Here is a 12,717-nt window from a genome sequence, read left to right as displayed (position 1 = left end):
GATTTCTAGTTTTCATTTATTTCCATACATCAGAAGTAGCATTCCAATCTACCTCATTTAGATCATGAGGTGCACTTAGATATAGAAACACTAACATATCTAGTGTCCCAATGAGAGTCTTCATCATTTTGTATCAAGCCTCTTTCACACACTAAATTATGTGATTGCTCGGATAATGTGAATAGCTTGTCATAATTGCATCAAATATGGAAAAGCCTTTAGACCATTCAGGTTCATATCCACATAGGTCTCATGACATACATATGCTTTTTCGGTTATGAATTGCAAATAGTACAAATTATGCGGTTGCTGGGATAACATGAATAGCTTGTCATAATTGCATTAAATATGGAAAAGCCTTTAGACCATTCAAGTTCATATCCACATAGGTCTCATGCCATACATACGCTTTTTCGATTATGATTTGCAAATAGTACAAACAAATTCATCCATTTCACCCAAACAACTAGCAGTTTCCATAATAGATGGTTCTCCAATGTTAAATTTTGCAGATAAACATGTCAACTACCTTTTGTTGGAAAGAAAATATCATTCACTTATTCATAATAATGTTGAGAGTGAAAAACTTAGCCACATTAAATACATGTAAGTCTATAAATCTCATATCTAAATATTTAATCATTTTTAGAACAAAACATTTTCCCAAAAGAATACAATCATCTAGAAGCCCCGGTCTTTTCATCTTTGGAAAACTTTTGAACCTCAATGGATGTAAATGTACCATACTTATGCTATTTGTAAATTGAAGGGTTCTTCTTTATGATTTAACTAAATGACAATACATGTGCACTACATCTACACCAAAAATGCTTCTGAAAAATGTTTACCAAGCATGCTAATAGAAACATCTAAATTAGTGCCAATAGATGTAATATCAACATGATCCTCTTCAAAATTTTGATTAAACATATTTAATTCAACGAGCATGTATGCAAGTACATGGATGCAAAATTGCACTTGAAATATTGTTTCCAACTCATACATTTTTTTCTCTCCTAACTCCCAATCCTTTAACAAAGAATGCATGATTTTAACAAGTATTCCCATGACCATTACTCTAAAGAGCCTCATAGTTTGATGAATTTGTAATGCCACTAACTTAGTGATTTGAAATGCATACATTAGCTCTCTCAATTTTCTATGTTATTTAGTTGATTTCCCAATTCATGAACAAACTTTGATTCTAAATTTGTTAATATATTGCAAATATGGATAAAATGAGATGAATCATTGGTTGTTAATCCTTCACTATGAGCTATGCAATGGATAACTAATAAATGAGGAGCATACGAAGATTAGAAGATAAACCTTCATGAATACCCCTCATAGAAGATGCACCATCTGAACTAAAACCAACAAACTTCATCAAATATAAATCCATGTATGCTAAAAGAATTCTCATTAGATCATACATACATTGAGTTATTCCATCCTTTAATTGAAGCAAACATATAAGCTTTGTTAAACATAAACAATAACTTGGTGTTCGATTCATCAAATATGTAATATAAACAATCAATTGGTGTTTCATAATTTGATCAATACTTTCATCAACTAAAATTGAGTAAAATGGGCCAATGTAAAATCTCCTCTTTTAACTTGTTCTAGTACACCTATTGAGCAACTTGAAGAAACTTTTATCTTGGTAGGGTATTTGTGTATGCAAAATATTCATCTGTTAGAAGCACATGTGTAGTGCATTTATACATACTCAAATCACATATTAGCTTATGGATTTTTAAAGATAAATCATGTATAGCAACAAAATACATGTTTAACATAGTTACCGATCAAACCAGAAAATTACCAAGTACCTATTTTTTTGATGTAGCAAAAAATCACTCGATTTTGAAAAGTGGTGATTCAGATTACATCTTTGTTTTTTTAAGCATATTTTTGGCACTTTAAATTTTCTTATGAACATTTTTTTTTAAATGTTAGTAATTTTCATGTTCATTCTGAAAAAGTGTTGATGTAGCATCATCCCATTTTTTTTGGAGCATATTTTTAATAGTTTTAATTTTTATATATATCAAGTATGAACATTTTTTTAAATGTTAGTGATTTTCATACTGATTTTGAAAAGTGTTGATACAAATCAACCCCTTTTCTTAGAAAGCTTATTTTTGACACTTTAATTTTTCTCATGTATTGAGTGTGGATAATTTTTTTTGAATATTAGTAATTTTCCTGCGAATTTTGAAAATCATCATTTTTTAAAGCATATTTTTTACATTTAAAATTTTATTATGTCCTAAGTATGCACATTTTTTTTTAATGTTGATTATTTAACAATTTTTCAAGTTATCTTATTCCTCTTCTTGTTTTTCATTCTAAGATATTTGTTTTATCTTTTTGTTTTTTTAGGAATTTGCAAAATTTAAAATAAAATAATGACATTAATATTTTGTGATTAAGATTTTTTATAAATTTATATATAGTTAATTAATACTTTAATACACCAAAGATAATGGTTACTATATATATATATATAAACAAATATATGTGAATTAAAAAATTAAAAACATTTTTTTAAATAAATAAAAGAAATAAAAATAAAAATAAAATGATTAAAATAAACTAGTTAAAAAGAATTAAATTAAAACATAAAATAAAAAAAAACATGGTAAAAAAAATATAAAATATAAACCTTATTAAAAAACAATTAAAAAATTTAAATAAATTGAAATTAAAAAAAAAAAAAAAAAAAAACCAATAATATATTTTTTAACCCTTTGAATTTTTAATTAAAATTAAATTAAAAATAATATATTTGAAATTAAAATTTTGAAAGAAATTAAAATTTTTAAAATAAATTAATTATAATTTATTTTTGAATTAAGACTTATATGTTTCATAATAATTGTATCAGTATCTTTTGGCAAAAATCACATAAGAACATTTCTCATCGATGCATTTTGAACCAGCAGTGTGGTTCAATTTCAGGACAAGATAAGGAACCAAATCCAGGTAATGCAATAAAAACATGTAGAGGGCTCCCAACTAGCCGTTAGGGTTAACAACTAGTTTGACTAAGGGAAGAAATTAGAAAAAGTTTTGACCAAAAAGAGTAAAGGAATCTAAATTAAGAAATTAAAAATTATTTTTGATATTATAAACTAATAAGTTACAATAAGTTGATTAATAAAAAAACATTAAAGCTCTTTATAACACCATTAATGAATTATATAAAATACCAATATTAATCATTTGGTCCTATTCAAATCCCCATAAACTAACTAAATTAGATTAATAAATTAAAATTTATTAAAAACTAAACAATTATAATAAGTAGATTAATAAAATAATTAATTAAAAATTATATAGGCATTTCAGTCCCTACTAATGAATAAAATATTAATACTAATGGTTTGGTCCTAAGTTCATTATTAAAATCTATTTTAAAAAACTATGAAATAAAATTAATTAAAATAAAAATTAAAGAAGTATATAAAGATTTTAAAATTTTATATTTTAAAAATTATAATCTAAAAAATTTTATTTGAAAAAAAAAAAAAAAAAAAATATATATATATATATATATATATATATATATATTAGAAATTCATGGTTTAAAAATTGATAATTTTAAAATTTTAAAAGTTTTAAATTTTTTTTATTAAAAATTTAAAAAATTAAAATTGTGTTGGCCCTGAAATGGGCTCTCATCTAAGCGTGGGCCTGAGGGTCGAACAACGGCCTCTAGGCCAGCTTGACCGACCCTCAGGACCCTACCTAGATGAAGGTTGATTTCTAGAATTTGCTTTTGGCTAGGCGCAGGGTTGATGGCTAATTTTTTTCTCAATTTTAATAAATAAATAAATAAATTTAATAAAATTGGTTTATGTAATTAAATTTTTTAAATTTTAAATATATTTAAAATTTTAAATATAATTAATTTTTTTTTTTTTTTTTAAATGTCATATTTTTAATTATTTTAATTTTAGAATGTTTATATGATGATGATGGTGGTCGTGGTGGTGGTTAACGTCCACTGAGACCAATCTTTGGTCTATCAAACCTAAAGAAACAAATTATTTAGTTTGATTTAAGATTTTATTCCTATGCTAAAAAAGCTTGGAGATAAGCCTCCCAAACTCACTATAATTTTGACATCGTGAAATTCTAAGAAGGTATTGCGACAAAGATTATGAAATTGAGATCTAATGTGGTTGTACGTGGGGCACTCTAAGAGGAATTGGTTTTCATCCTCAATGTTCCTATTCTCACAGAGATGTCAGATCCTTTTCATCCGTGGTGTTTTAGGAACTACCCAACGACCTGTTTCACTATGAAGCTCATGAGAGTTCGTTCTAATCTTCGCTTTATTAATTTTCTTCTTTGAGCTAGCTAAAACAGAGAGATACATTCGATCTTCTAGGGTGGGGTTGATGACCTTCTTATAATAACTTAATTTTCTTTTAGTTGCTAAATCTTTCTCACACCACATTTTTTCTTTGAACTTAGAAGTAACAGTACTTTTAATGTTATTAATGTTTTGCAATGCATCATTCTTGTTGATCTCCCAATGGTTTAACCAAGCCCTCGTGTCTTTATACCACCCCCGTTTGAGGCTTAAGTGGTTTTAGCTAAAATTTAAAGCTAGCTTAGGAAGTCTATGATCTCCTATGTTATTGAGCTTGTGCTTGTACAACAGAAGCCTAGTCATAGCTAGGCTCTTGATAGGGGAAAGGCCTACTTCTATAAGGAGAATAGGGTAGGGTGTATTGCTTTTAATTTTTAAGTTATACGTTATAAAGTGTTTTTGGATTTGCTCAATCTTTCTCCGGGATTCTCTAGAGATGCTGCAACCCCAAACCTCACATCCATATAAGATAACAGGAGTGACTAAAGTTTCAAAGATGAACTTCTTTGTCTCTCTCTCTTAAATTTAATTTTTTTCGTAACTTTTTTTTTTGTTAATTTTATTTTTTTAATGATTTTCATTTATTTTTTTATTTATTTAATTTTTTAATTATCTAATTCACTTTGTTTTATTTTTTGTTAATTGTTTTTTTATTAAATTCTTAATTTTGTTTTTTTTGAATTATAATTTTTAATTTTTTTTGTTTTGTTTTTTTTTTTAAATGGAATTTTAGCTTTTTCTTTAATTTTTAATATTTTTTTACATATTTTTTATTGTAAAATTTTAATTATTCAAATTTTTTTTTTTTTATTTCTTTATAATATATATATATATATATAACTTTTATATATTTTTTATTTTATTTTATTTTTGTTTAATGGATTTTTTTTATTTTTATTATTATTATTATTATTAAACTTTATCATTTAAATATTTTTCAAATTTGTTTTTAGTTTTTATTTAATTTTTTTAATCTAATTCAATTTTATCTATTTGTTTTTTAAATATTAAAATTTTAAATTTTTCTTTCAAAACTTTTTTTTTAGTCTTTTTTTCGTCTTTTTGTGTTAATTTTGTTTTTTTGAAATTTTGTGTTTTTTTTTTTTCGTGTTATATATATGCCGATTTGGAAAACTATTTATGTTTGGATTTTTTTAAATTTTTTTTATCTTTTAAATTTTCTTTTTATGTTTTAATATATTGTTTTATTATAGGCAAGAAGTGTTGGAAATATGGGTTAGGACGCTCTACAACTAGGGTTCTGAGATTCTCTGCGACGACGCAGACTACATACTCCATGCCTCCTCAGGACGACCACCTACCATAGCACAACAACATACCCTTGGTTCATCAGCACGACAATGGATCTCCCCCAGGGGGGGTTTGAAAGCCCTCCCCTATCTCCAATCGTGAGCCTCCAGTGCAACCACGAACTTTGCCCTTTGGGCCAGAACAAGAAGACGCAGCCATTAGCGAGTCCCCACTGCAATATAAGACAAATGTTTCCACTAGCCAGTTAGAAGAATTTAAAGAGAGACTAGATGGGAAAGCAGAGCGAGAGGAAACACCCAAGATCACCTCGAAGACATGCAAACCCGTAGCAGCTGAAAGGCCCAGGATAGAACTTCCCAGCCATAGAATCAATGGGCAAATCCAGTATATGAAGGACCATGCGCTCATTGGAAATTCATTGGATTCTGGCCGACAAAAAAAGCTTTGCAATGATGGATCTCTGCCAAATGGAAACCTAAGGGCCATGTCACCCTGCAGCTAGGACTGAAGGGGTTCTTTACTGCGATCTTCATTTGCATTGAAGACAGGAATCGAATCATGGATGAAAGGCCTTACTTCTTCAACTCCGCGGGCTTGAACTTAAGAGAATGGGTGGAGAGATTTAACCCGGACAAGGAGGATCTCAGCTGGGCACCAGTGTGGATAAAGATGTACTCTTTCCCAGCATAATACCGGGATGAAGATTCGCTTAAAGACATTGGAAACGGGCTAGGGGAGTTCATAAAATCAGCAGAAGAGATGAAGTTGCGTAGATACACCTCCTACGCCCGTATTTGCGTCTTCATGTGCCTGGTCATGGCCCTTCCGGACTCAGCAACTCTCTTCCATGATGATTATGAATGGATCCAACCGTTGGATTATGAACATGTACCCTTTTGCTGTCGTAAGTGCCATGCTCTTGGCCATCTTTTTAGGGACTGCCCTCTAAATGCCAAACCCCAAATATCTGATCCCTCAGACAAGCTGGGCCAAGATGACTTCACCAAAGTAGCAAATCACAAAAGATCGCACAAGAAACCCTCCTTAGGGAAGAAACCCCAGCGGGACGCTGCCTCCTTTCCTTCAACAAGCAATAGCTTTGAGGTTCTTGCTAAAACATCAAAAGATGAACCTCTGCGCTCAAAGCCCAACCCTACACCTTACACATCCTCCGCAATCCCTCCTCCTTCTGGTTCCTCTCCCATCCCGCGCCCCCCTAATGACACCAGTGGTACCCCTGAGGAGGGCAGTAAGGTCTCGTATTAGAAAACGAAAGAAATGGATGTTGACGATGCTCCCAGTCAGTCCTTGAGCTTAGCAATCATTTCAAATGAAAAGAGCCAGGCACAACAAATGGACGAAGAACCTGAGAGTATTGATTTAGGAGGACTTGACATTCTCGACCTCGAACAAGCCTGCAGAGAGAAGGACTATGACAAGATTCCAGAGCACCAGATCAACACACTGGAAGTCATTATCTCCAGGGCTTACTAGCAACAAAAATTAGGCATCCAGCCAGGCAGTCATTGGGATGGCGACTTTCTCCCTAAAAACTCTGAAAAGTGGGGGAGAAGAACAGATCTTCAACGAACTATTGCAATAGGGAAAATCCTGGTGGACTAAGGCAAATATGCTAAGCTGACTAAGTACTACAAGCCCACCACTAGTAGTTAATCATGAAGCTCACTTCATGGAATTTAAGAGAGCTCAATAGCCCAAGGAAACTCAGATTGATAAAAAAACATGATAAAGCAGGAGCAGCCACAGATTTTCTTTCTTCAAGAAATGAAATGTAACAGTATCACTCTTGGAAACATTCTCTCTAGAGCATGGCCCGGTTGTCACTCGGTAGCAGTGGATGCCTCAGGTGCCTCAGGCGGACTAGCTATTGCCAGGAACACGCAAGCGATAACACTTTCAGACATTCATGCTTCTCATCACATTATCTAGGCCACTTTCCACATTATCAGCACCAACATCCATGGCTATCTTACCAACGTTTACTTCCCACAGGAAGCAGGCAACAAAATCGCTTTACTAAACGCTATAGAAGCGCTCAATCTTAACAGAGTCCACCCTCTTTGGATCACTGGGGGAGACTTCAACATGATAACTAGGCTCGAGGAAAAGCAAGGAGGCCGAGCTAGGCTAGAGCAGGAAAATGCCCACTTCAAAGAATTCATCCAAAACAATTTATTAATTGATATGCAATTCTGCAACGGCATGCACACTTGGAGTAATCGCAGGATTGGGAGGCAGCAAATCACATCCAAACTAGACAGATTCCTCATTTCTGACAATGCGGTGCATCTTGGAGGCGACATAGTGGCATCAATTCTCCCTTACTCAGGTTCTGATCATTGGCATATCTCCCTCCAGTGGCAAAGACAGGGCAATGCCACTAGGCGACCATTTCGCTTCAAAGCATTCTAGCTCTCCCATCCCGCCTTCAAAGACCTCATCAGATCAACATGGAACAACTTCCCTCAGCCAGAGGGCTCAAAAATGTTTTAGTTTCAACAGAAACTCAAATTTCTTAAATCCCAAATCAAGCGTTGGAATAAAGAGACTTTCGGCAATATTTTTCAAGCGCAACAGGATCTAAACAAGGAAATGAGAGATTTCCAGCAACAAATAATCACAGAGGGGTACAAAGAAGGGACCTTGGCACAGGAGCAACACATTCACAATCAATTGGAGGAGAGGAGGAAGAAAGAGGAAATATTGTGGAAGAAGAAATCCAGGATCAGATGGCTGAAGGAACGAGAAAGGAACATCAAATTCTTCCACCGAACCACAATTCAAAGAAGAATTCACAACACCATCTCTTTCATTCAGAAGCCAGGAGGGGAAAGAGTGGAAAATCATGCAGAGATTGAGCAGTAGTTCATAAGACACTTCCAACAGGTTCATCAAGAGCCCCAAACAGATAAACAACCTGCTATAGAAATAATCATTCAAAATGTGCCGAAAATTATTACAGAAGAACACAACGAACTCCTTTTGCACCCAATTTCGCCACAGGAGGTGGATGCAGCAATGAACCAGCTCAAGGAGGGCAAAGCCCCTGGCCCGGACGCTTTACTACTACGTTCTTCCACACTTTCTAAACAGAATCATTATGGGAATGTACACGCAGTGGAAAAATTACGTCAATCGATTGAGATATGGTATGCTACCAGTGAATATTTGAGAAAATATAAAAGAAGAGATCTAGCTAGAGGTGGAGGAATCGCGTACTCTTCATTGGCTTTTTCCCTCTCTCAATTCAACTTTCATTGCACTCGTCCCAAAAGAAGAAAGCACTAGTACTCCGGAAAAATTTCGTCCAATCACTCTCTGCAATGTAATTTACAAAGTGATATCTAAGGTCATTGCCAACAGGTTAAAGCCACTACTGCCCCTGCTCATTTTGCCTGAACAATTAGGCTATGTGGAAGGAAGACAGATTTTTGACGGCATTATCCTCATGCATGAAATCATATATTCCCTCAAGCACTCCAAACAGGCAGGTATGATTCTCAAGCTTGACCTCTCAAAAGCTTTTGATAAGCTTAGTTAGACATATATACAAAAAATGTTAACTACTTTTGGATTTTCTCCAATGTGGGTACGATGGATTCTGAACCTAATATCTTCAACTTTCTTCTCTATCCTCATAAATGGCATCCCATCCCGTCCTTTCAGTCCCTCCAGAGGAATTAGGCAAGGAGATCCTCTCTCCCCATTCCTTTTCGTGCTAATGGCAGAAGGCTTGGGTCGCCACATCAAACAAGCCCTCCTCTCCCAGCAGCTCAAAGGTTTATCCATTCACAACTCGCCTGCAATCACTCATCAACAGTTCGTTGATGACAACATGCTTTTTGGATACCCTTCGGTTCAGGAAGCGTCTCTATTCAAATCCCTTCTGAATGACTTCTCTGAGGCTTCAGGAACTAGTATCAACAAGGCTAAATCACAGATCTTCTTCTTTCACACTCCCCCTGTTACCCAACATGCCATAGCTCGAATCCTGGGCTTTTCCATAGACTCTCTACCTTCTAAATACCTCGGAGCCCCCCTTATTGATTCTGCCCTCAAGCATGCCTCCTGGCGTATGCTCCTTGAGAAACTTGAATCACGTCTCAATCTATGGACTCACAGAACTCTGAATATAGCTAGTCGATTGGTGTTAATCAAAGTTTTTCTACATGCAATGCTGCTCTACCTATTCTCAATCCTTGCAGTGCCAAAATGGATAATTAAAAAAATAAAGGCTCTACAGCGCAACTTCCTTTGGGGTGCAACAGGTACAAATCACAAATGGGCCTTGGTAAAATGGACCACAGCTTGTAAGCTTAAAGAAAAAGGGGGTATCGGTTTGAGGGATCCCAGTCATAGTAATGCTATCATGTGCGCAAAAATCTGGTGGTAGTGGCTCTCTACTCCCAACAAGCCATGGTAAGCCATTTGGACGGCTGAATACGCCAATCATAGACCACAGGAAGAGATCATAAGATTCACTCCCATTGAAAAAGGTTCACTCATATGGAATGCTGCTAAACAATATTTCTTGTTGATCCAGCAACACAATTTCTGGGAAGTAAGAAATGGCAGATCAGCTCTGTTCTAGTTGGACACTTGGAACCACCTACCAAAGCTCAACATCATCCTAGGACAGCCTCCATACCACTCCTGGGAGGATCAGCAACAGGAAGAGGTCCGGCAACATTGGACTCTAGAGACAGAACAAGGGTATAGACAATGGAAGCAAAGTGACAGGATAATTGAGAATGTGGATCACCAAACTAAGAAGGACCTGGAGAGGGAGCTCCAAAATCGATGAATTAGATACTCCTAGGGCAGGGATATTCTATGATGGGGTTACTCGCCTAGAGGAACCTTCACCACCAAAGAGGTTTATAAAATCATTTGCACAGAACCGGTGCCCCTAGATCCCATCTAGAGTAGAGTCTGGTATCTAGGCACTTGGCCCAAAGTCTCTCTTTTCCTCTTGCTGGTTGGGCACCGAAAAATCCTCACTTGGGACAATCTTAGACAAAGAAACTTTCATGGGCCCTCTATTTGTGCCAATTGTAACTCTCAGGAGGAAACGATCCAACACCTTCTAGACTCATGTAGCCTTGCCAACCAACTGTGGGAGAAGGACAGCTTTCGATGTCAAAAAAGATGTAGAGTGTCTGATGACATCACCAATTCCATATGCCAGTGGCTACAGAACCCTTACAAAAGTGAAATTATCAACCAATTATGGAGAATGATTATTGGACTCCTCCTCTGGTCTATCTGGAAAGAGAGGAACAAGTGCATATTCAAAGATCAAAGTACTCCATTAGAGATTATCTGGGGCAACTTCTGTCTCAATCTCAAAGAGACCTTGGCACTTCGCACTCGTTCTCCAGACGACTTTCCCTCTCTCGCAAATGAGAAGGCCATTTGGGCAAACTGGAACATGCAACTCCCACAGGGAACTCAAAATCAAGTCCCCTCACAGCGTATCAACATCAAAAAGGACTCATGGACGCCCCCCCCAAAGTACACTTTCAAGCTCAACTTTGATGGCGCTTCAAAGGGTAACCCTGGAAATGCAGGATTCAGTGGCATATTCAGAAACCATGAAGGTTCGCCTCTCCTCATATACTTTGGGAACATAGGATGGGATACTAACAACTCGGCTGAATTGGAGGGTCTCTGGCAAGGACTTCTCCTTTCCCGGAAACACAACTTCCATCCCCTGGAAATCGAAGGTGATTCCCAAATCCTCATCAACATGGCTAAACAGCTTCTAAATGGGACTCATGCGAGGAAAATTGCCAACAGTTGGAGACTCAAAGCCAGATTGGATGCCATAGAACAACTGCTCCACAAAAATCAGGCCATCATCTTCAATCATGTTAAGAGGGAAGGCAACAAGGTCGCTGACCTTCTTGCCAATTTGGGAGTGGAAACTGAGCACATTCTACTCACAGGGACTCTAGACATCATTCAGAAACATGATCAAGAACAGGAATGCAAAATTCTGGTCCACAGGGATGCAGCCCTCCCGGATGCGGGTGTTTGAGGTGGCATTAACTATGAAGAGACAGGGGTGGGGCGAGGCAGATCGACACCTTCCCACCCAGTACAGAGAGTTAAATACAGGTAAGGTGGTTAGCTCTTGGCATGTGCGCAGTGCAAGGTTAAACGACTCTCATTCCAACGGCTCTGGTTCATACTTCATGTCTACAGCGATGGTTCTCCCCTCCACACGCTCTGGCGTGCATCAGAAGGCAGCGTTCTTCAATGCTATAGTAATGGATGAAGCATCTCAAGGCATGCCAGAAAAGGTTAAGGCCAGGCTATGTCTCGGGTATGCAATGAAGTCATTTATGCGGTTTCACTGGGTTCATTCCCTCACCTTTGGCCTCATTTCTGAGTTTAGGCTATTTGAGGTAAGCTCTTTTATTCTTGAGGTCTCTCGGCACTTGCGGGGGAAAGTTTCTCTAGTGCTTGGCTCGGCCCTCCTAGCGGAGCGGCCCCTACTGTCCCTCTCCTTCCTCTCCTACCTTTCGAGTTGTGGTTTCATTGTCTTTGTCTTGTTGTTTCATTATCCGGTCTCAGGACTTGTCTCTGGTTTCGGGTTGTGGGTTTCAACACTTCGTTTCATAGCCTTTGTCCCGTCGATTCATTATCCGATCCCAGGCCTCATCTCTAGTTTCGGGTGGTGGGTGGTCGGCCCTATCATTCCTAAGGCCTCTCGAACTTTGATTGGAAAGGATAATTCAGTGCTCAGTTCTGTTTTTTCAGTGAAGGGGATCCGCGGGCTCCCTTCCTGGTCTTGGTGTCTCTGTTGCTCTGTCTACCTGGCCGTTGCTTTGCCTTACTGGCATCCCACTGCTACCCCCTCTCAGATGCCTAGTCTTTGCCAAAGAATGGGGTACCGAAGAGGTCAGCCCCGGCGTGTGCCTACCAGCTCGTCCTCTTATTCACCTTCCCCCTCCAGTGAGTTGTTTGCAGGCTGCTATCCCAGCACCCGCAGTGGGAGAGGGCGACTCCATTCCTCCAGACACCACCCTGGG

The 12,717-nt window shown here is 36.7% G+C and overlaps 1 protein-coding gene across 1 annotated transcript; it reads left to right on the top strand.

Annotated features, from left to right (window-relative positions):
* Nucleotides 1–10,916: 10,916 nt before the first annotated feature.
* On the top strand, nucleotides 10,917–11,720 carry LOC149255647 (uncharacterized). Its single transcript, XM_089455099.1, has one exon. It carries the CDS (start codon nucleotides 10,917–10,919, stop codon nucleotides 11,718–11,720), a length of 804 nt encoding a protein of 267 aa, XP_089311225.1.
* Nucleotides 11,721–12,717: the final 997 nt, after the last annotated feature.

This window comes from Pinus tabuliformis, chromosome 7, assembly GCF_031772625.1.
Source record: "Pinus tabuliformis cultivar Carrire ecotype Pingquan chromosome 7, CPIR1, whole genome shotgun sequence".
In the NCBI taxonomy this organism is placed as follows: domain Eukaryota; kingdom Viridiplantae; phylum Streptophyta; class Pinopsida; order Pinales; family Pinaceae; genus Pinus; species Pinus tabuliformis.
This window is presented reverse-complemented; position numbering and strand designations above follow the sequence as displayed.

Coding starts and splice junctions, on each gene's coding strand:
- LOC149255647 (XM_089455099.1), top strand. CDS start 10,917: ATGATTATTGGACTCCTCCTCTGGTCTATCTGGAAAGAGAGGAACAAG.